Below are 25,623 nucleotides of genomic sequence, written 5' to 3'. Positions count from 1 at the left end.
AAGGCAACCAGGTCACGTGGGACGCCACGTACAGGCCGAGCACACCACGTGAGACGCTGTGTGGTGAGCGGCCGCCTGGATCTACGCTGCGGATGAGGCAGTGAAGACGGGTAAGACCGGGCTCGATTCTGAGCACTGCTTATTGTGTGGAGGCAAGTGAGATCTAACCCACCATTGTGGGCGCTACACCGCAAGTGTTTTGAAGTGTAAATTGAACTTGCGTTTTGCTACATTTGTGCACTGGACAGTATTGGACTTTCACATTCAAGTAGCACATTAGTGCTGGCCTATCTATCCACCGATAGTCGATTATAGAACTGGTGATATTATTACAACATTTTGTCGCACGCGGTTCCATTGCGATTATCTGACACTCTGGCACAGAGACTGAGTGTGGGTCATACGCGGATTTTGTATATGTGGTGTATGTATTTTATATGATTTTTAGGGGTATGTTCTTAATATTTTAACATAATAAAGTGTATTAGCACTATCACCGCTGTGTTGTTCCCTTTTGAGTGTGCCCCCCCACTTTTGCTACATTTTCATTTCTTTATTTTCATGACTATGAAGGCATCAAAACTATGAATTAACACATGTGGAATTATATACATAACAAACAAGTGTGAAACAACTGAAAATATGTCATATTCTAGGTTCTTCAAAGTAGCCACCTTTTGCTTTGATTACTGCTTTGCACACTTTTGGCGTTCTCTTGATGAGCTTCAAGAGGTAGTCCTCTGAAATGGTCTTCCAAAAGTCTTGAAGGATTTTTCAGAGATTCTTAGCACTTGTTGGCCCTTTTTCCTTCACTCTGCGGTCCAGCTCACCCCAAACCATCTCGATTGGGTTCAGGTCCAAGACTGTGGAGGCCAAGTCATCTGGCGCAGCACCCCATCACTCTCCTTCATGGTCAAATAGCCCTTACTTTCAAAGTTTTCCCAATTTTTGACTGACTGACCTTCATTTCTTAAAGTAATGATGGCCACTCGTTTTTCTTTAGTTAGCTGCTTTTTTCTTGCCATAATACAAATTCTAACAGTCTATTCAGTAGGACTATCAGCTGTGTATCCACCTGACTTCTCCTCAAAGCCACTGATGGTCCCAACCCCATTTATAAGGCAAGAAATCCCACTTATTAAACCTGACAGGGCACACCTGTGAAGTGAAAACCATTTCAGGGGACTACCTCTTGAAGCTCATCAAGAGAATGCCAATAGTGTGCAAAGCAGTAATCAAAGCAAAAGGTGGCTACTTTGAAGAACCTAGAATATGACATATTTTCAGTTGTTTCACACTTGTTTGTTATGTATATAATTCCACATGTGTTAATTCATAGTTTTGATGCCTTCAGTATGAATCTACAATTTTCATAGTCATGAAAATAAAGAAAACTCTTTGAATGAGAAGGTGTGTCCAAACTTTTGGTCTGTACTGTATATCAATGTGTTACTCTAAGGCCTCTTGCACACGGCCGTGCCCGTGCTGCAGACCACATACGACGGTTCCGCAATACACAGGGCACCGGCCGTGGGCATTCTGCATCACGGATGTGGACCCATTCATTTGAATGGGTCTGCAAATCCAGAGATGCGGTGTGGAACGGAGGCACTGAACGAAACCCCATGGAAGCACTACGGAGTGCTTCCGTGGTGTTCCGTTCCGTGCTTCCATTGCGCCTAAAAATAGAACTATTTTCGGAACAAACGGATCGCGGAACCCGCAATTTGCGGTCCACAGTACAGGCACGGAGCCATTACGTTCGTGGGCAAGAGGCCTAAATCAATGGACCCTATGTCCCACATTTTTCTTACTAGACTTCTTGCATTTGTAAATATGCATTTTAACTTACTATTTAATTTTCCACATTCAGTTTATTGGATATGAATTCTTGGATTAATTTTATGAATATTTTTATATATTTTGCAGGCATCTTGGGGGGGGTCAGCACTATTGTCTCGGAAATATAAGAAATTGCTTCATGGTATCAGCAGGTTTGTGCTCTTTCCTTCTCCTAAGATTTCATGAAATAATCTGGCTGGAAAAAAGGTTTTCATAACAACAATATCTATTTCCAATTAGGGCTGATTCAGTGGCGTGGAATCCTCATAAAATGTTAATGGCTGGGTTACAGTGCTGTGCCCTGCTAGTGAAAGACAATACGGTAAGTCTAATATCTATATTAATGGGGATCTCTCTTCAGGTCTATGGAGATTTATTTGCATTTCAAAGAAGGAAATTATAAAAATAACATAAATACATAAAAAATAAAGCATTTTGATATTATTTTTCTACACTTTAAGATCTTCTTCACATGCAACTTTAGACTGTCATTTTTTTCACACCACCAGAACAAAACAGATGTATTTTCTTTCATGTGAAATGTTCTATTATGGTATTTTTGCTCCATAATTGTGCAATTTTTTATAAAATAGTATATTTTACTTCATGCATTTTTGTGGTGTTTATTGCAAGCCATGCATTTTTAGAAATAAAAGTATGGACCATGCAATAAAAAGCAACATACAGTATATGGACATGTGTTTTCAAGCTAGGCAAAAAAAACACACTGTCTCTCTGTAACGGATCAACTGGCACCCAGACTGGGCAACTCCATTTATGGATGCTCCTAATGCTTCCCGAGGGCTCCAAGCACTCCACTTGACACCGTAAGCACTGCCGACCCCACAAATCGCTGCAGCTTGGTTGGGATCTCACCATCTTCTACCCACCCTGGACCTACGACAAGGCTTCCAGGTTAAAAGAGCTCAGGGATTATAGCAAGGGGAGTATACAGCGTATAGCATTCCTCAGTGTAGATGCAGCTTTTTCCCCACACACATGAGACGAGGCTCTATATTGAGGGCAAAACAGGAACTCTTTAATGGGGCTACATGTCAGCCTTTTATGCAGGTCTTCCAGTAAGGGACACTCCCCTGGGGACCTTGTGGAAAACTGAGACAGTTTTCAATTTAGCCAATCACATGCATTTACAGTATGGAAACACTCCCAGCAATTGTACACAACATCCCTCTGCCTGTGATACAATTACCAAACACAATGGGCTAACTTAATCACTCTCAGGCAGAAAACACAATTTTTTTCCCAAAACACAGAAAACACACAAAAGCCCCACATATCCCCATAAATTATACATTTCTGGATAGCTCTGATCTGGGCAAACAACATATCCAGAAATCACCTAGATCTGAACAGGGGGTTCCCCAATATCATGGAAGTCACATTTGACCGACCGCAAGCATGGCTTTCCTGCCCAAAACAGTTCCACAGATTTAGGCCTCATGCACACGACCGTTGTGTTCACCCGTCGCCGTTTTCCGTGATTTTCTGCGGACCCATTGACTTTCAATGGGTCCGTTGAAAACTCGGAAAATGCACCATTTGTCATCCGCCTCCGTGATCCGTGTATCCTGTCAGTCCAAAAAATATGACCTGTCCGTCCAAAAAATATGACCTGTTCACGGACCCATTCAAGTCAATGGGTCCGTGAAAAAACACGGATGCACACAAGATTGGCATCCGTGTCCGTGATCCGTGTCCATAGGCAATTTTTATACAGACGGATCCGAAGATCCGTCTGCATAAAAGCTTTTTCAGAGCTGAGTTTTCACTTCACTTCACTTCATGAAAACTCAAATCTGACAGTATATTCTAACACAGAGGCCTTCCCATAGTGATGGGGATGCTTCTAGTTAGAATATACTACGAACTGTGTACATGACTGCCCCCTGCTGCCTGGCAGCACCCGATCTCTTACAGGGGGCTGTGATCCACACAATTAACCCCTCAGGTGCCGCACCTGAAGGGGTTAATTGTGCATATCATAGCCCCCTGTAAGAGATCAGGGGCTGCCAGGCAGCAGGGGGCAGACCCCCCTCCCTCCCCAGTTTTAATTTCATTGGTGGCCAGTGTGGCCCCCCCCCGGCACCTCCTCCCTCTATTGTATTAATATCATTGGTGGCCAGTGCGGCCCCCCCGGCCCCCCCTCCCTCCCTTTATTGTATTATCATTGGTAGCCAGTGTGCGGCCCCCTCCCTCCCTCTATTGTATTATCATTGGTGGCCAGTGTGCGCCCTCCCCCCGGCCCCCCCTCTATTGTATTAATATCATTGGTGGCCAGTGTGCGGCCTCCCCTCTCCCCCCCCCGATCATTGGTGGCAGCGGAGAGTTCCGATCGGAGTCCCAGTTTAATTGCTGGGGCTCCGTTCGGTAACCATGGCAACCAGGACGCTACTGCAGTCCTGGTTGCCATGGTTACTTAGCAATATTAGAAGCATCATACTTACCTGCTGCGCTGTCTGTGACCGTCCGGGAGCTCCTCCTACTGGTAAGTGACAGATCATTAAGCAATGCGCCGGACAGACCTGTCACTTACCTGTAGGAGGAGCTCCCGGCCGGTCACAGACAGCACAGCAGGTAAGTATGATGCTTCTAATATTGCTAAATAACCATGGCAACCAGGGCTGCAGTAGCGTCCTGGTTGCCATGGTTACCGATCGGAGCCCCAGCGATTAAACTGGGACTCCGATCGGAACTCTCCGCTGCCACCAATGATCGGGGGGGGGAGAGGGGAGGCCGCACACTGGCCACCAATGATATTAATACAATAGAGGGGGGCCGGGGGGGCGCACACTGGCCACCAATGATAATACAATAGAGGGAGGGAGGGGGCCGCACACTGGCCACCAATGATAATACAATAGAGGGAGGGGGGGCCGGGGGGGGCGCACACTGGCCACCAATGATATTCAAACTGGGGAGGGAGGGGGGTCTGCCCCCTGCTGTCTGGCAGCCCCTGATCTCTTACAGGGGGCTATGATACGCACAATTAACCCCTTCAGGTGCGGCACCTGAGGGGTTAATTGTGCTGATCACAGCTCCCTGTAAGAGATCGGGTGCTGCCAGGCAGCAGAGGGCAGTCATGTACACAGTTTGTAGTATATTCTAACTTGAAGCGTCCCCATCACCATGGGAACGCCTCTGTGTTAGAATATACTGTCGGATATGAGTTTTCACGATGTAACTCAAATCCGATGGTATATTCTAACATAGAGGCGTTCCCATGGTGATGGGGACGCTTCAAGTTAAAATATACCATCGGATTGGAGAAAACTCTGATCCTGTGGTATATTAACTCCTGACTTTACATTGAAAGTCAATGGGGGACGGATCCGTTTCCAATTGCACCATATTGTGTCAACGTCAAACGGATCCGTCCACATTGACTTGCATTGTAAGTCAGGATGGATCCATTTGGCTCCGCATGGCCAGGTGGACACCAAAACGACTTTTTTTTCATGTCCGTGGATCCTCCAAAAATCAAGGAAGACCCACGGACGAAAAAACGGTCACGGATCACGGACCAACGGAACCCAGTTTTGCGGACCGTGAAAAAATACTGTCGTGTGCATGAGGCCTTAGGCTGTGGGGCCGGTCTACCTTCTCCTTTAAAGTTTTAGTATGTAGGCCATAATCCTGAGGCAAAAGGCTTGCAAACAGGCCCCTCCAAAACCCAGTGGCGTGGTTATTTCCGCCACACTCTCTATGACACAAAAATGCAAATCCCATGAAAAGTACAGTTTTAAAATGCATTAAAAGGGTTCTCTCATTTAAGTAAATTGTATTTATCATGTAGACAAAGTTAATACAAGCACTTACTAATGTATTGTGATTGTCTATATTGCCTCCTATGCTGGGTGGATTCCTTTTTCCATCACATGCACTGTATTGTTACGACCACCATGCAATCCAGCAGTGGTGGCCAAGCTTGCACACTATAGAAAAAAGTGCTGGCCTATCTCACTTGGATCATGGGAACACACATAGGCACGCATGTGCAGCAGCTCCTGTCCTGGCCACCTCAAAATCTGCGCTGAATCAGAGGTCGCAACTCCTGGAAATGAGCAGTGTATAATGTGATTGAAAAATGAATGAAGTCAGCAAAGGAGGCAATATGGACAATCACAATACATTAGTAAGTGTCTTGTATTAACTTTGTCTACTTGACAAATGAGACAAACCCTTTAAATAGGCAATTCAAATGGACTATCACTGCAATATACTGTACATGCAATATAGTATTGTAATGTTTTTGATGTACATTACATTTTCCTCTCTAGTAGTACCATCTGCTATTTTTCCTGTTTCCACCTTATTATGCATTCAGTGATAGACTAAGATGCTCCATAGTTACCCCGCTCTTTTCTTCCGCTTGGTAGAGTGATCTCACAGAGAATCAAGTGAAGTGGCCCAGACATCATTCATTCATTCCTACTTCTAAATTCATAGAAATATACACTAATGTCTCCCTCTAGAGAGTGGAGAAGGAATTTGGTGTGAGGCACTAGATTCCATATGTATCTGTAGGGCTACAGATCAGAACCTATTTTCTATGCAGGGAAGGAAGGGGTGAACAGACGCTTACTGTAGTTCATCCTGGGAGATGTAGGTGCCTGATTGTGTCATGTAAGAAGCTGCTACTACTGTCCACAGTCATGAAAGGCTGACATTCTCCAGATAATGTGAATAAAAAGAGATTAAAAAGAAGGAAATTTCACTGGAGAGCATTTTTTTAGTTTTTTTTTGGATTGATATAGTTAAATTAGCAGTGTGCATTGCTCAGGTTATTTTTTAGCGCAATCATGGGTTGACTCCTTTAATAAATATGGTCTGAAGCACGTGCGTTAGAATTCTGCCCCAGTGTTTCCTTTACAAGTTGATTAATCCCTCTAACGTTCCTCTCAATGTGAAATCACCAATTTTTTTTTTCTGGTATTGTAATATTCAGAAATACCAGAAGCATTAATCAACTTCCTATTTGTTTTCAAATGAAAGGTTCAAAGCTTGCAATTGTATTGCTCACTGCTTGTCTTGATAGTGTTGTGTAAGTGTATTTGTTTAGTACCTGATGACAATGGCATAGCTCCCTGCCCCATACATCTACATAATAATCTGTTGTCTCGCATCTCGCTGTCTGATACAGTACACCCGGGGAACTCTTTCATTTTCATCTTCTCACTTCTCCTGTCCATCAGAGTCCTTCAAAGTAATTTAGAATCTAAAATGTTTACCTATCAGCCAAATTTCCTATAATGAGACATAATGTTTTTTTATGAGTATTATTATTCAGTCACTTTCACCTTGTTATTAACTAATGCAGAAAATAATACAGATTTCCATTAATGGAAGTGCTGGATATCAAGCTTATTAAATCTGTCTTTAAATGCTTTATCTTACTAAAACCCAGATATGTTGATTGCAACAGTTTGCTCTCTTCAATTTACATGGCAGCTACTCTAGCAATCAGGTTTTGTAAGGTTTCTTTTGCAAGCTGCTGTGTTCTTCCTCACAGAAACACATTTAGCTTTGTTATGCCTTGATATATTTGCTCTTGAGCTGCACTGACACCAAGCATGCTGACTGCTCATTAGGCGTGCTATCATTTGAAGAGAGCACAAAAAGCTGCAGATGGCAAGTAGAGTAAAAGCACCAAGAACCAGACGATAGGATTATGACTAACTGCAATGTCTTGTAGCTTCCACAACTTTGTTAGCTAATGTCGCCCTTGTCTTTAGGTAAAGAGCGCAATCACTCTTAGAAACTTGTGCTGAGGTTTAGATGGATTGGAATAGTTTATTTCTGACATGGTTCCCTGCCTACGTAAAATCTGAGGCTACATGTTTACTGCTATCTATTTCTAAATTTCAAAATGCTAAAGAAAACAGAACATTCTGTAAACTCTTCTCAGATATCACAATTCCACTATTTCCTTTCTTTGTCTTTTGTTTTGCTGCACTGTAGTTTTAAAATTTAAAAGTGGATGCGGAAAGGATATAGTGTCATGCGGCCGCAATACTGGCGGCAGCAGGAGGTGTATAGCATGGAACATACAAGGCTGTCTATGTGCAGTAATACCAATTAGTGATTAGTGAAGTTTTGAAAAATGTAATTCTGTCGATCCCCTGAACTTCGATAAGAAACTTGATTTGTTATGAATTAATTTGTCACGAATTTGTAACAAATTAATTTATGTTGTAGTGCACTCACATTCATACTTAATCTGTTCTGTAGGTACTGTGCCGTCAGTATTACAAGCAGTTGTAATTTATCACCATCTACATCACTGTGCAGGGCACCAAGATTCATAGCTAATACCTTTTGTTAAACAAAAAAGAAAAGCATACAGCAATAAAGCAAAAAATAAAAAACATGCAGGCCCCTGCAGGAGCGGAGTCCAAATGGCTCCTTAGTGGAACAAAATAAAGAAATGGAGGCAGCAGCAATCAAGTAGTAGAGAAATTTTTTTTATTTTAATGCATGTTGTCGCAGTCCTTTTTAATCCCTTCTGTTAGCTGTCAAATCACTGTTCGTCAGTATTACTGGTCACTGTTAGCATCAGGTCTAATTATTTGCCATGGACTTAACTGTGTAGTTCCACAAAATTTAAGTAGTGGCCCCATGACAGAGTAGGAAAGGTGGCAGCAGCAGTGGCAGTAAACGTGACAATAGTCACCCTAAGACAGAGTGGGGATGGAAGCAGCAGCAGTGGCCCCAGCAGTGTGGATGGTGGTGGCATCATCATTAGCAGCAGCAGTAGCAGTATTGACCCCATGATAGAGTGGGGATGGTGGTGGCAACAGCAGTAGCAGTGGCAGTAGTGTCCCTATTACAGAGTGGGAATGGGGGGCAGCAGCAGTGACAGTAATGTTCTGTTAACATCACTGTTTATCTTTCCCTTCTTCTGATCCGTCAGAAGAATAAAAAACTTAAAAAAAATATAGTAAAAAAAAACTATCCATTATTTTGAACATCCATAAAACCTCTTTTTAGATGGTCAGTCTTTGGTCAGTGTTTTGCATCAATATTTGATCAGTATTTGTAAGCCAAAAACAAGAATGGGTCCAAAACAGAGATAAAATGTAGTGGAATTATGCATCTGTGTTTTGGACCCACTCCTGTTTTTGGCTTACAAACCTTGATCAAATATTGACCGTGTGAAAATACAGGATCCTTTTTATTATCTGTTCTTCTGACAGTTTACAAGAAGGGAAAAATTAATTATGATGTCAACACAGACAAACAGGGAGAACAGTGGCCCTATAACCACTGCTCATCATAGACTCCAGAATGAAGTTTCTTCATATAGAGATGGTACTGCTCCTGCCCCCCCCCCCACACACACACCAATCATGGCAGTGGAGCATGAGCGTAGAGGGTCAAACTTGTAGTAGGACGGTCGTTGGTGCTCATAGGCAGTGACCAACCGACTATACAACAAGTCTCTGTAGTAGTCCATTTTTGCATCCCTCTCAGAAAGTCTAAAGAATGCCACCATTATAGACTGGTAGAGAGGCTCTAACAATGTGGATAGCCAGTAATCATCCCTCTACCGTCTTCTGACAATCTGGCTGTCAGTAAGCATACAGGAAAGCATATGTCTGGCCATTTGCACAAGGGACTTGGAGGGCCTCCCTGCCAGCATCTCCACTGCAAAACGCATTGGTCTGTCTGGGTAATCTGCACCATCTTCAGATGTTGTCCTCCAGCTTTTCATGGTCCTCCTGGTCCTCCTACTCCTCTCCTGTCACTTGGAAAGATAAACCAACTAGTTGTGTATAGAATTCCTGGGCACTTATGTCCTCCTCCTTGTCTTCATCCTCCTCAGGGCTTAGTTGGCCGTGAGACGTAGGTGCCACGTCTTCTGTCCCCTCGCCAATCACATTTGTCAGCATCTCCTCCAGGACATGAAGGAGATAAATGACATCATTTATCCTGTAGTTCTGCCGACTGACAAATAAAGTGGCCTTCTCAAAGAGCCTGAGTAAATGGCACATGTGACACATGAACTGCCACTAGCTAACTTGGAAGTTACACCGGGAGTAGACCTGTCCGTCTGCTGCATTAAGAAATTGCTGACCGCCTTCCTCTGCTCGTACAGGCGGTCTAACAAATGGAGTGTGGATATCCAACTGGTGGAAATGGTGTTGCACCTTTCCGAAGCCAGAAGGGACAACTGCAGCCTACTACTACTGCTTCTGGACGGATAGTTGGTGCTGCTGCTACCCACATTCTGGCCCTGGGTCTTTCATTTGGAACCCTTCCATTACCATGACTTTTTTGGGCCTCTTAGATAATGTTGTGCACTACCCTGTGTATTGGAGTAGTAATTATGTGTATATGCTGCTAGTTTGAATATAATTAACGACCACCCTCCCTCCCCAAAAAAAAAAGGATAAAAAATTTGAAGACTGAGATAAAGGGAAACATATTTAGGCCTAAATATGTTATCACTCCCAGATACTTATGTATGCTACACTGTCTGTTGGTGTAGTAATCACGAATATATGCTGGTTTGAAAATAATTAACCCCCCAAAAAAAAATTGTTTGGAAATGCGTGAACACAGAAATAAAGGGAAGCAGATTTAGGCCTAAATTCCTTATCCCTCACAGATACTTTTGTGTGCTGGTCTGTCTATTGGTGTAGATCACCTATATGCTACTTTCACTACCGAGCCACTTTTCATCTTAAATCCCAGGCCGATTTTTGCAAATCTGACATGCATCACTTTATGTGGTAATAACTTTGGAATGCTTTTGCTTATCCAAGCCATTCTGAGAATGTTTTCTCATGACACATTGTACTTCATGATAGCGGTAAATTTGAGTCAATATATTTCACCTTTATTTATGAAATAATCCAAAATTCACAATTTTCGATATTTGAATTTCTCTACTTTTAAGACAGATAGTAATACCTCATAAAATAGTTAGCAACATTCCCCATATGTTTGCTTTATGTTGCCATAATTTTGTAAATGTCATTTTATTTTTTAGAACGTTAGAAGGGTTCGAATTTTAGAAGCAATTCTTTTTCATTTTCACCAAAATTTCCACAAACCATTTTATTAACCACCAATTCAGTTATAAAGTAATTTTGAGGGGCCTACATAATGGAAACCACCCATTAATGACCCAATTTTAGAAACTACACCCCTCAAATTATTAAAAACTGATGTTACAAACTTTGTTAACCCTTGAGGTGTTCCACAAAAATTAAAAGAAAATGGAGGTGAAATTTTATAATGTCACTGTTTTGGTAGATTTTTTATGTTAATAAATTTTTTCTTGCAACACAGCAAGGTTAACAGCAAAATAAACCTCAATATGCATTACTATGATTCTGCAGTTTACAGAAATACCCCATATGTTGCGGTAAACTGCTCTATGGGCATGTGCCAGTGGTCAGAAGGAAAGCAGAGCCATATGGATCTTGGAAACAGATTTTGCTAGAATGGTTTTTAGGCACCATTTTGTATTTGAAGAAACCCTGATGTACCCCTACAGTGGAGAACCTCAAAAAGTGACCCCATTTTTGAAACTACACCCCTAAAAGAATATATTTGGGGGTACTGAGCACTTTGACCCCCTATAAACACTTGACTGTGAAAATAAAAAGTTTCATTTCTTCCAATAAAATGTTGCTTTAGCCCCAAATGTTTTATTGTCACAAGGGGTAACAGGAAAAAAATCACCTCATAATTTGTTACCCATTTTCTCCTGAATACGTCAACACCCCATATGTGGTGGTAAACTGCTGTGGGGGCTCATGGCAGGATTCAGAACAGAAGGAGCGCCATATGGCTTTTGCAGCACAGATTTTGATGGATTAATTTACGGCTGCCATAGGTTTTAATTTTTTGATTCATTGTCTTATGTGGGGGCTAATTTTTTGCGGGATGAGGTTACGTTTTCTTTGGTACCATTTTGAGGTACATGAGACAGATTTGGGAGGCAGAATTTGCTAGAATGATTTTAGATACCATTTTGTATTTGAAGAAACCCTGATGTACCCCTACAGTGGAAACCCTCAAAAAGTGACCCAATTTTTGGAAACTACATCACTTAAAGAATATATTTCATTGGTACCATTTTAGGGTACATGAGACTTTTTGATCGTTTGGTATTACACTTTGTGTGAGGCAATGTGACAAAAAATCTCTGTTTTGCCATATATATTTTTTTTACAGCATTCACCTGAGGGGCCATCTCATGTGATATTTTAATAGATCAGGTTGTTATCGATGCGTCGATACCCAATATGTTTATTTTTTTATATTTTTACACAGTAAAAGCCTTTTTGAACAGAATAAAATCTTGTTTTTGTGTTGCCATTTTTGGGAGCCATATTTATTTTTATTTTTTGGGAGATTGTCTTAGGGATGAGATGATGGTTTGATTGGTACCATTTTGGGGTACATAAGACTTTTTGATCGCTTGGTATTACACTTTTTGTGAGGCAAGGTGTTCAGAAATTGGCTTTTTTGGCACTTTTTTTTCACCTAACGGGGTGGATCATGTCAAATTTTTATAGAGCCGGTCAATACGGACACAGTGATACCTAATATGTCTACTTTTCTTTTTTCCCTACTTAAAATTTTTTTTTTTACTTTATTTTGGGAAAAGGACAATTTTTTTTTTTTTTACTTGAAACTTTTTATATTTTTTGTAAAACTTTTTTTTTTTTTTGTCCCGCTCTGGGATTTCAACTTTTGCAGGTCTGATCCCCTGTACAATGCATTACAATACTTCTGTATTGTAATGCATTGGCTGAAAGTGTATTAATACTGTAATACATTTCAGCCAGCTTGCTTGTGAGATCCAAGGGGCATACAAGGAAGGCAGCCATGATGCCTAAGGAAGGCATTGGGATGCAGTCCAAGCCATCAGGTCCCCGTCACAGCAGCGCTGGGACCCGATGGGTGCTTTCTCCCTGCATGGAAATCACACGTGCCGCGGTCAGAGCTGACCACGGCACATCTAGGGTTAATGCACCTGCATCGTTGTTTTCACTGATGCTGGCACATACAGCAGGGGTCTAGCTATCTGTCATTGCCAGACCCCTGCAGCTGATCGGGCAGGCGCAGCTCCTGCACCCTCCCGATCAGCGCGTCGTAGTACTACGGTGCTGGTAGCGAATGGGTTAAATTGAACAAGTCCAAAAATAATATATAATTTCAACCGTGCGGAAACTAAATGTTTGTAAATGGACAATTGAAGCCTGACCCCTAATATCACATAAAAAATCCTCCAAGGTACATTGTTACGCTAGCCTGTCTACTGGTGTACTGATCACCTAGATGCTGGTTTAATTAAAATGAAGTAGTCCCCAAAATTTTTATTGCAACCATGTGGAGAAATAAATGAACGTTAATGGTTGAAGGGCCAGGCCTCACACTTGATTTCATGTTAATACACACAGGTAGATTGCTGCTACACCTTGGGTATTGGTGCAGTAATCATGTATATATGCTGCTTAATTAAATGGAATAAGTCCCAAAAAATGTATGGAAACTGAATCCACGTAAATGGACGATTTGAGGAGTGATCCTTAATATTTTGTTAACACTCCCAGGTAAATTGTTACCTTAGCCCAGTGGTGGCGAACCTATGGCACTCGTGCCAGAGGGGGCCCTCATAGCCCTCTCTGTGGGTATACATGCAGGGATGGATTATAGGCAGACAGGGCTGGCCAGTTCACTCTTTAAATGTGTGGCACGGTGACGCTTTCTGGCTGGCCCGTGAGCCTGCCCTCCCGTAGCTGTGTTGGCCATTGACAACATTGCCATGCACATGAAGGAGTGCTGGAGTCAGCACATCAGAAACTCTGCTGTGCATCCAGCTCCCGTCCTCCCTCCTGCAGCCTCAATGAACGGTGGATTCCCATACAGATTGGTAACCCCCAGTCAATGTAGATAGGCCTCAGCTTTCAGGCCTGTATATGGACTCCATATTATGGAGGTGCTCTGTTGGAGGATATATGTAAGGAGATGATGAGATATGTGATATACTGCCCTGTATATGGATGATATATACCCTATTTTTCTCCCCATAAGACACAGTTTTTTTCCCCAAAGTGGGAACCGCTTCCTGGTCCTCGGCTGTCGGCTATGAAGGCTGCGCACAGCGTGAGGGCACTCTTTGACCTCACGCTGTGCATGCCAGTTTACAGCACAGCCAACAACAGGAGGAATAAGAGGGTGAGCGGTGAGGAGCAGGAGAGGTAAGTGTTTTTTCTACTTTATGTCATCTAAGGCATAGGGCACATCTGAAGCAATGGGGGCTGATAAAATGAGGCAATGGGGGCTGATAAAAAGAGGCATGTGGGCTGATATGAGACTGGGGGATGATCAAATGAGGCATGGGGGGCTGATTTGAGACTGGGGGTCCGATCTGAGGTCTTATTGGGGTCTTATTAACATTGGGGATCTGATTGGAGCTGTGATCTGATGTCTCATTAACATTAGGGGTCTGATTGCTGGTCTGACCTGAGGTCTAATGAAAAATATTTTTTCTTATTGTCCTCCTCTAAAACCTCTTATGGGCCGGTGCGTCTTATAGTGCGAAAATACGGTATATGGATGTTGTAAGGAGGTGATGAGATATGTATTATACTGTCCTATATATATGGATGATGCTTAGGAGGTGATGAGCTATGTATTATACTGCCCTATATATGTCCAGAGTGGCCCACAAAAAAGTAGCCCACCTCCAGTCATACTATGACAAGATGAACCCACTAGTCACAAAAGATGCTGAAAGTGGTCCCCATTCATGTCTATGAATCTTTGGGCAAAATGGATTATGTTGACTGTGGCGAAACCAACCTCGCCACTGGGTTTTGAAGAGGCCTGTCTATCAGCCTCTTGCCTCAGGATTATGGCCCATACTAACTTTTAAACCCCTGAACCTATTCAAGTGAATTTTGGATAGGTTTGTCCCCAAGTTATACTGTTTAAATTGATGTAAGTTATATGTATGGCCAATGTAAACTCACAAAGTTGTAACAATTTATAATAAGTGTAACTTGTCAGCTTGGGAGGAAAATGCTGGGTGTGTTTCTATTGTGCCATTGTCCCATTGTGTGTTTAAAGGGTGATGTCTGTCCTGTTGTCTGCACATGTGTATGGGTGACTTCTCTTTGTCTTGAGAGATAATTGGATTACGCCTCGGGTGTCTCCAGGGCAGAGAGGAGGAAACCATGATGCATTGTGGGGATGTATTGTCTCTGTGTATCCTACAGTGCTGCATATCTGTCCTATGTCACAAGTCTTCATTCTGGTCCCCTAGGGGCGTGTACACCAGATGGGCTTGGTTGTTTTATACCTCCCTGTGGGCGGACCTGTATTTGCAAACAACTGTAATAAAAACCAGGCTGGGTGTGCCAGCACCTCAGACCACTGCTTGACCCTCAACACGGAGCCTTGTCTCGTTATTGGGGGGATCCGCTGTATGCTGTTAGAGACTGATTGCCAGGAGTGTAAGCTGATTCCTGTTCGTCTGCTAGCAGCTATTCGTGAGGTTCCAGTTTGGAGTGCTACTTTGTATCCAGTTCGGGACATTGGTGTTCTGCAGTAGCTGGGCCTGTCTCTCAGAAAGGGGCACATCGCCTAAACGGATTTTAACCCCTTGTCTGCTGAAACGGTCCGTTACATTGACTGATACTGATTGCAGCTCTTCAACAGTGATGCTGCAGAAGAAAAAATAAATTCTGCTTTTTCCAACAAGATGGGGCAACATGCCACACCTCAATGAACTCATTGGCAAAGGTTCATGAACTGTTTGCAGATGAGCGAACTGTGAGCTAGGGGTTATGGCCACCATGTTCCCCAGACTTGTCCACATGCAAATTTTATCTGTGGGGAAAATTAAAACGGAAAGTGTACACAAACAATCCACATCCCCTGTGGCATTTGCCAGCATAATCCGACGTGCCCAAATATGTATAAAGATGAATGGGGACCACTTCAGCATCTTCTGTCACTTGTGGGTAATAAAAAAATAAATATCCACTTGCTTGTTTATCTTGTCATACTATTGCTGGAGGCAGGCTGCTTTTCGTGGCCACCCTCTATGTATGGATGATGTGGGTGGAGGTGATGAGCTACTTATAATATTGTCCTGTATATGGAGGATGTATGTAAGGAGGTGATAAGATATGTATTATACTGCTCTGTATATGGCGGATGTATGTAAGGAGACTATGACCTATGTATTATACTGCCCTGTATATGGAATCCCTACATACAGGGCAGTATAATTCATATATCTTTGTTGTGGCCCAAATCACTGTGTAGCCATTTTATGTTTGTGGGCTGATGAAGTTTGTGTGCCAGGGCTACTTTTAAGTCTCAGTTCAGCCCACAATTTTTCTGAACTAAAACCTCAATATTCAGGTTAAATTGCCGTGTTGGCATTTTGTGATAAATAAGTGGGTTTCAGGTTGCAGTTTGGGCACTCAGTCTCCAAAAGGTTTGCCATCACTGTCCTAACCTGTCTACTAGTGTACTGATCACCTATATTAAATTGCAACTGTGAGGAAACTGAATATATATAAACGGATGATTGAGGCTAGAAGCTCAATTTCTTGTTAATACACACAGGTAGATTGTTGTTACGCCTTGGGTATTGATGCAGACAGACAGTAACAGTGGCAAGATGGGGCACCACCAGCAAGGCAATGTCTTTTCATCAAAATGAGCCAGTAGAGTGTGAAAATGGGGATATTGATGCAAAAATCATATATATACATGCACCTAATTAAATTGAATCCCTCCCAAAAAAATATATTGCAACCATGTGGAAACTGAATATACGTAAACAGACAATTGAGGCTTGATGCTTAATTTCTCATTAATACACACAGGTAGATTGCTACTACACCTTGGGTATTGATGCAGTAATCATGTACACTATATATGCTGCTTAATTAAGTATTTGCTTGCAGATAGCTGCTTTTAAGGTGTGCACTACAGCACCTACACTTCTGATAGCAGGCACAGCCAGCCACAGCTGTCTTCTCTCTCCCTGTCTGTAGGCTGCCCTGCTTGTCCCTATTCTACTCAACACACAAAATCTTCTTTGGAATCCTACCCTTTCCCTTCACTTTCTCTGGCAATCAGCTTGATTGATTTCTGACTGTCCCTGACTCCCAAAGATCATTTTCCTGGCAGATACTGTCACACTTAACCACCCTCATTCACATCCCAGCACAGAATGGCGTTCTTCTAGGACACTTCCCTGCCTGCTGCAGCATTAATTGGCTCATCCAGGCTGCCTGACAGCCTTAGAGCCAATCAGGGGAAGACCACCCCCCACTTCCTCTCAGGGTCATGTGAGACCACTTCTTCCTCTCTAGTGCTTTTTTCACACCAACATGTGCTCTAAAATTGCGATACACACTGTTTTAGTGGATTCATCCAAAACGAACCCAGAAAGATTTGGGTTCTTCCACCGAATGAAAAATAGCAAAGTTAGGACTGAACCAAGCTCATACCAAAATCATTCTTTATTCATACGAATTGCTAAAGTGACTCATGCAAATTGCTAAAATATCACTTCATAGATGTACATTAAAATAATGTTTTGGTGCGCCACACTTCCAACATGTCTGCATCCTTTGTCAAGTTTAATATTCTTCTAGTTTGGCTCAATAATGCTAAACTAATGCTATATGATTCCTTGAGATGTGTCTTCTATAGGCCTACTCCCTTATATTATTGTCCCTGACAGTGTAAGAGAAAGATGCAAACCATCATTGTAGAAAATTATTATCCTACTAGATGCAGGTACAGAAGGGAGAGACAAAGAGAGAAAATGAATATCTTACGATCCAGTAGGTCCCTATTTAAGGCACTGAGATTAGGGATATCACGACACTCTAGTTAAAATATATGCAATTCTTTTTAATGGTCAAAGAAATATGTTCATATCACATAATCTTCCATATAGTATTGTTTACATCCAGAGAAAGAAAAAAATATATTGGCCACATTGTATTTTCCGTGAAATACAATGTGGCCAATATATTTTTTTCTTTCTCTGGATGTAAACAATACTATATGGAAGATTATGTGTTGTGAACATATTTCTTTGACCATTAAAAAGAAATGCATATATTTAAACTGGAGTGCCGTGATATCCCTCATCTCAGATTATCTACTCTCACGAGCACCCAGACCAGAACATGGGAGTACAGATCACATATTTTCATAATTCCTATTTAAGGCACCACAGCCATGATTACTCTCTAATAGTGTTGAGCGAACCCGAACTGCAAGTTTCAGGTCCGTACCGAACTTTGTGAGTTCGGGTACCGGATCTGAACCTGAACTTTGCCGCAAAAGTTTGGTTTTGAGTTCGGTGTTCGGGCATTTAATAAAGCTTGTTGAAAGGCTGCAGGGCATTAAATCAACAGCTTTTAAGCTGTGGGCACTTCGAAGCCATCACAGCCATGCCTAGTAATGATATGGCTGTACCTGGCTGGTGCATCATGTGACCCAACCACTATACAAGCTGTATCATGTGTAGCAACCCCCATCAGCTCTGAGTAGTGCAGGGACAGGAAGCAGACAGCTGAAGTGAAGGAGAGTGTTAGGAATTTCATCAGGTTATTTATTCTGTGGGTGACCTAAAGTGATTTTTTTTGTGGGTGCAATACACCAGCTTTGCACTCCTGACACAGAAATATAATAATAAATCTGGCTGGTAATTCTGTGGGTGACCTATAGCAATTTTTTGTGGGTGCAATGCACCATCTTTGTACCCCTGACACAAAAATATAATAGCTAATCCATCTGTTAGATCGGTGTGTGACATATTCAAATTTTTTGGTGTAAGGTACACCTCCACTGCATACATGACAGGGAAATTAATATAGTTAATCTGACTGTTAGTTCAGTGGGTGACATATACCCATTTTTGGTGTGATGTACAACTGCACTGCATATGTGACAGGGGCATTAATACAGTTAATCCATCTGTTATTTCAGTTGGTGAACTCAAAGAATGAGGAGATCATCAAATAAGGGACGTGGCCCTGGTTGTGGTGCTGCTGGTGTTGCTAAAGCTCCTGTTGCAGGGAGAGTAAGTGGTCAATTTGTGCCAGCTACACACCCAAATGAAACACCTTCTTCAGGTGCACGTAGGCAACAGGATATTCAGCGTCATTTTGTAGGCCCAAATACTGGTGTACAAATGGTGAGGCCAGAACAAGTAGAGGCGGTAGTAGATTGGATGGCAGATAGTGCCTAAAGGGCCTTCACATTGTCTCCCACCCGATCCTCTGCTGAAAGCGCAGAGTTGGCGGCCACTACTTTTCCAGGTGAGCCATCCCTGCCCTGCACAACCAAATGGCAGACAAAATCAGGTGTGCACTGCGCAACACCATCTGTGGCAAGATCCACATAACCACCGATACGTGGCCCAGTAAGCACGGGCAGGGAGAATATATCTCCCTAACTGCACACTAAGTAAATGCAGCGGCGGCTGGGCCTGAGGCGGATAGCAGTTTGGCGCATGTCCTACCACCACCGAGGATTGCAGGACGTTTCTCTGATGGCATTCCCACCTGACAGCGGGGGCTCAGTGGAAGCACAAGGCGAAGGCAGAGGAGGAGGAATAAGTCGCCAACGCACCTGGGGAACCACCATCACCTCAGAAGGGAGGGTAAGTATGGACAAAATGTGGAAAAGCTTTTTCAGCACACTATAACAAACAGCACCACAAGCTGATACGGAATATCTTAGCAGGAGGCAGCATTTCAGCAACATGGTGGAAAAGTACTTGTGCATACGCCTGCACATACTGACTGATGGGTCTGCCCCATTTAACTTCTGGGTCTCAAATTGGGCACATGGCCTGAACTTACCCTTTACGCCTTGGAAGTGCTGGCCTGCCCTCCAGCCAGTGTATTGTCCGAACGTGTGTTTAGCATGGCAGGGGTGGGTGATCAGAGACAAGCCCAGCCACCTGTCCACAGCCAAGTGGGCAAGCTCACGTTCATTAAAATGAACCAGGCATGGATCCCACAGGACTTGTCCGCACCTTGTGCTAGACAAGTATACCGGCCACACCCAGCCATTGTTAGACTCCAGCACATTTTCTCTTTGTGTTCTCTTTTCCATTTCCCAATATTTTGGGGCCTTCCCAAATTTATAAAAAATAAATAAACAAATAAATAAATAAATACAAAATAATAAAAAAATATAAAAACAGTGTTGGCTACCTACTCCACCGCCGCTTCCACCTACACCGCCACATCCACTGCCTCCTCAACCTCCAACTTCATTTTTCCTCCTCTGGCTCCTAGTTCAATATTATTATTATAATTTATTTTTTCTATCATATGTTATTTTAAGTCATTTCCTTGTCCACATTTATTTGCAGGGCAATTGTCCTGTTCTTACCCCCATTTTGCTTCTTTTTGCGGCCCTCTAGCCCTTCTACGACTATTTTACAGCCATTTTAGTGCACCAAAGTTCGGGTCCCCATTGACTTCAATGGGGTTCGGGTTCGAGTTCGGGTCCCAAAAACGAACTTTGACCCGAAGTTCGGTCGAACCCGGCGAACCCAAACATCCACAGGTACGCTCACCCCTACTCTCTAAATCGTAGAATGCCAGTTACTAGGAGGCTATAAGCATGATATCAGAGAATTAAAATAAAGAAGATCTAATACATGAATGGCATTTATAAAATCTGTTTTGATAGATGATCTGTATTACAAATGAACAAGTCAATTCCACCGATTCAGAATTAGCCCTAAATTTCTTGTATTCATTTTGGGTAAATCAGAGACCCACACATAATACTTCATTATTTTCCAGTGGAGAATTATGCATGGATCTTTTTCTAATTCTCCCAATAAATCACAAGAAATTCAAGATGAATTCTGAATCTGTTGAATCAATTTGTTCACCTCCTCCCAAAAGAATGTATATCCCATATTATGTTTCTGCTGAGTGAGTCATGTACAGTATACAATTGAAGTGAAATGCGAATATTTTTTTCTTATAGTACTGATAGAAGATACTAAATATACTAAGATATAAATAAGCCACTAAAGGCTTTTCAACATAGCACTTGCACATTAAGAACAAATTGCTGGAATGACAGAGCTTTATAATGGCTGTTTGGAACACCAAATAATCTTTCCCTGCACTTGTAAATCGCTTTCCTATCTCTGTCCTTAACGCCTTCTGACGTCTATCCCTGCAATAAGATGATGTGAAATGATTCTTCCCTATCCTTTCCCTGCACTTATAGATAGTTTTTTCAGATTTTTTTTTCATAATCAGGTTTTTCCTATTGCTGTCCCTATTGCCTTCTCACGTCTGTCCCTGCACTCAGAATGCTGGAAAATGGCAGACTCTAAAATGGCTGCCGTATTTATAGGGCTGTGACATCACAGTGTTGGCTGGCTTCTGATTGGCTGCATGCATGCATGTCAATCTGAGTGATCCCGCCTTCCCAGAGTTTCTTGCCCCATGTCCTCACACGTGTAGCCGCCATTTTAGGAAAAATTGTGATCCGTTACTATGAAGCACGATGAAACTCGTTTTCGTTGCAAATCAAATTTTTTCTGAAATTCTGATCAAATTCCACTTTGTCAGCTTCGATTGGCTCATCTCTAACTCTAACCTTTACACTTGAACTTACTGTGACCTTCTCTAAACGTTTGAATGCACATGTCCAACTGTTTAATTTTTCAGTACTTTTTGCACAACTTACTTTTCTCTAACGAGAAAAATTCACAAAAGGTGTTTGATCCATTAATCGCCCAATAAATTGCCTGGTTCAATTAGAATTGGTATTTATACAATCCTCTTCATCATGATGTTCACATTTTGACATCATGAGTAGTGTTGATCACGAATATTCGAATTGCGAATTTTAATCGCGAATAGAGGCACTTCGAGAATTCGCAAATATTTAGAATATCGCAAAATATATTCGTAATCACGAATATTAAATTTTTTTTTTAAATACCAGTTCAAATCAAGAAAATAATGCCTGGAGATCACGAATTTGCGAATTCTCGAATAAATGGCAAATATTCACCCAAATATTCGCAAAATATCGCGAATTCGAATATTGCCCCTGCCGCTCATCACTAATCATGAGATCAAGAACACACCTAACAATTGATCAACAGTACCTAGCCGTTGCGAGGCTTCAAGCAGGATGTTCTCAGACGGAAGTGTCACAGAGAGTCATCAGCAGGTTGCAACAGAGATACAGAGAGACTGGAAGAGTCACAGAAAAGCATAGAAGTGGACATTCTTTGGCCACATCCCACACTGATGACTGTTTCATTGTGAACAATGCCCTGGGGAACCGGATGATGAATGCCACACAACTTCAGGAACATTTAAGAGAGGTGAGAGGCACCCAAATGTCACGTCAGACCATTTGAAACTGTTTACATCAGGGTGGTCTGCGTGCTAGACAAGGGTATTTGACCACAGGCGTCATCGTCTTGCATAGGCTAGGGAGCACCTACGCTGGACGAGGGACCAGTGGGCCTCAGTGCTGTTCTTTGTTGAAAGTCAATTCACGATGAGCAAAAATGATGGCTGCCAACAATGTTGGAGATGTCAAGGAGGGCGCTATGCATCAGCCACTGTTGACACTAGATGAGCCTTTGGTAGTGGTGGTGTTACAGTGTGGGCAGGTGTGTCTAGTCAATATAGAACTTCCCTACACTTTGTGAAAGGTACATTTGCAAGCCCATTCTACTTAAATAATATCATTATTCCAGTCATTGTGCCTGTGCATGAACATTACAGGCCTAATTTCATCATCCCGGATGACAATGCACCAGATCATCAAGATCGTATCATTAGGGAAGGGCTGCTGGAGACTGGGTTAACTCACCAGAAACTTTCCATAAATAGAGGCTAAATTAGATTTAAATACACTGACTTGAGCATCGCGCTCGAGCACACGCAATATTTGGCCAAGCATAGCGATGCTCGAGCTGAACTGGTGTTTGGCTGAGCATGCTCGCCCAACACTATTGACAATACAATTGAAAATGTACCATACAGGGCTTCAAGTCATAGTCAGATAATAATCTTTACATAGACAATCAAATAGAGGAACTGGATTAGGTAGGTTGTCCAGGTAGGAAAGAATATTTTTCATAATCAACTACTGTTTTCCCACCACTCCGGTTCAGGTGCTTTGCAGGAGCCCCAACAGTCTTTACTTGCTCCTTTCTCTTGACATCGACATGTGACCACCAGGATACGTCTAAAACAAGTAATTGGCTGTAGCAGTCTATGTTCATCTATAAAGGGAGGAGGAAGCAGAGACCGGTTAATAGGTTCTGTAAGTATGACTTCTTTTGTTATTCTAGATATTTATGCTGGCTGGACAACCTACTTATTCTCCTAGTAAATAAATTAATATAGAGACGGATAATGTGTGTAGACATATACACTGCAGTGTATTTTTTAGGTTTATAGTAGAAGGTTCCATGAAAGTAATTGAAAGATAGTTAATATAAAGATTTGAATTCATTTTGTCAATTTCATTCTCATTTGCAAACCACTACATGAACTTCTATAAATTCCTTTCAATCTACCAGTGTCAAGAGCACCACTTGATGCAACTGTTGATTTTGCCTAATATAAAAGCTTCCATCCTTTACAGTATGACAAGTAAGACTCTGCCTACAATGTTTTTCTACCAATGAATCATTACTTAAAGTAGTATTCCAGTCCCCTTTTATGTTTCTGAAACATTCAACTGTTGATTTCATAGTCCAACATCCGTGTTTCTCTCACAAGCAACAGCATTTTCCCACACAGAGAAGAAGTGTATAAATATTTTTGCAAGCTAAATTATATAAAGCAATTTCATGTGATTAAAAATGAATAATTAAAAAAGGCAGTTGTCACAAACTTGCCTGTCCGTGCTTCAGCTGTGAGATCTTCTGCACGGCTGCGCAGGGAGAGATGTGCTGCTAGGCCACGCCCCCTGGTGATGCAACAGCGTTATTAGCAATAGTGTTGATCTCGAATATCGAATTTTTTTAGCGAATATCGGCACTTCGCTAATTTGCGAATATTTTGAATATAGCGCTATAAATTCGCTATTTTGAATATTCATTTTTTTTATTGTTATATTTTTTTCTTTCCCACTTCCCAAAAGTAGTTCTTATCTGTCCTGAGGATTCCTGGCTTCCTGGCTGCTCCAGTCAGTGCCCGTTGCCTCTTCTGCCGACTTCCGTGCTCATGGAGCGTCCCCATCACTATGGGAACGCCTCCATTCTAGAATGTACTGTCGGATGTGAGAATTAAGTTGAAATCACAATTCGATTATTATAACTTGAATTAATCGAATTGTGATTTCAACTTAGCACTGCTATTTGCTATATTCCATATTTGTTAACTTCGTTAATTCTAGCACGCAGACCCATTAGAAACACAGCTCTAAGTAGAAATCGCAATTTGATTATTATAACTTGAAGTAATCGCATTGCGATTTCAACTTAGACCTGGTTTACTATGGTTGGCTTGGTAGAATTAGCGAAGATGACGAATATGACGAATGTATTCGTCATATTCCTCAAAACGAAGATAACGAAGTATTCTCCATCTTCATTTTAGCTCCATATTCGTCAACTTCGCTAATTCTAGCAATCAAATAGGAAAGTTGACTATAGAGACAGCTGTGTTTAATTCGCTATGCGATTATATTACTTTGCTTTTTTTTTATAAATAGAATAATTATAATAATTATCAAGTATTATTATTATTTTATTTATTTAAAAAAAAAGCAAAGTAATATTATCGCATAGCGAATTAAACTTAGCTGTCTCTATAGTCAACTTTCCTATTTGATTGCTAGAATTAGCGAAGTTGACGAATATGGAGCTAAAATGAAGATGGAGAATACTTTGTTATCTTCGTTTTGAGGAATATGACGAATACATTTGTCATATTCGTCATCTTTGCTAATTCTAGATATCAAACCAATAGGAAAGTTACCTTAAGTTAAAATCACAATACGCAATTATTTAAATCGCATATTAATCGCAATAACTAGAATAATGACGAATATTCGATTTCGACGAATATGAGACGAATATTCAAGCGAATATTCGCAAATTTTGTCGAAATTGAATATGGCACCTCCCGCTCATCACTAATTAGCAACTGGTTACTGTGCTTTTTCTCCAGACAGCGGCTGTGTGCTTGAGGAGACTAGCAGTAGGCTGATTGTTCAGCTTATCTATTCCTGTGTGCTGTATTCTGACTATTGGAGCGCTGAGTCAAGGACCTATCGGGTTCTCATCCATGTACTCTCTGTTCTATTTAAACCCCTGCTGGAAATACATCCTTGCCAGTTATAGGTTTTCCTTGCTGTGCTCCAGTTGTTATTTTGCTCTTTGGATTCTTACTTTTGGATTTGACTTCGGCTTGACTTAGACCTCTCTCTCTGCTCTATGATTTGGTACAGTTTTGACCTTTTCCTGCACGACCTCTCTCTGTGTTTTTGTCTATTCTGGGTTCCAGGTGTGTGAACAGGTCCCTGTTACGTTGGTGCTTGGTTTGACTTCCTGCACTTACCAGTTTAGGGACTGTCGACTGGTTGTGGACTCCCCTCTTAGGGCTTGCTCTTCAAGTAAGCAGGGGCCTATTTGGAGAAGGTGTAAAATATAATATAGGCACAGAATGATCTGAGTGCACCTTTAAATTATGCTTTCAAGAAATATTTTAAAATGAAATGGACATCATTAAACAAAGTACCAAAGGG

The 25,623-nt window shown here is 41.8% G+C and overlaps 1 protein-coding gene across 1 annotated transcript in view; it reads left to right on the top strand.

Moving 5' to 3' along the window:
- The window catches only part of GADL1 (glutamate decarboxylase like 1), a 476,825-nt gene that overhangs the window by 271,207 nt on the left and 179,995 nt on the right, over positions 1 to 25,623 (top strand). The window contains exons 10-11 of the mRNA XM_040433316.1: positions 1,930 to 1,994; positions 2,083 to 2,164. Coding sequence (XP_040289250.1) covers positions 1,930 to 1,994; positions 2,083 to 2,164 — 147 coding nt within the window. The remainder of the gene's footprint in view (positions 1 to 1,929; positions 1,995 to 2,082; positions 2,165 to 25,623) is intronic.

The sequence above is a fragment of the Bufo bufo genome, chromosome 5, assembly GCF_905171765.1.
Source record: "Bufo bufo chromosome 5, aBufBuf1.1, whole genome shotgun sequence".
Classification (NCBI taxonomy): domain Eukaryota; kingdom Metazoa; phylum Chordata; class Amphibia; order Anura; family Bufonidae; genus Bufo; species Bufo bufo.
Note: the sequence above shows the minus strand (reverse complement) of the source record. Positions and strands in the feature narration are given on the sequence as shown.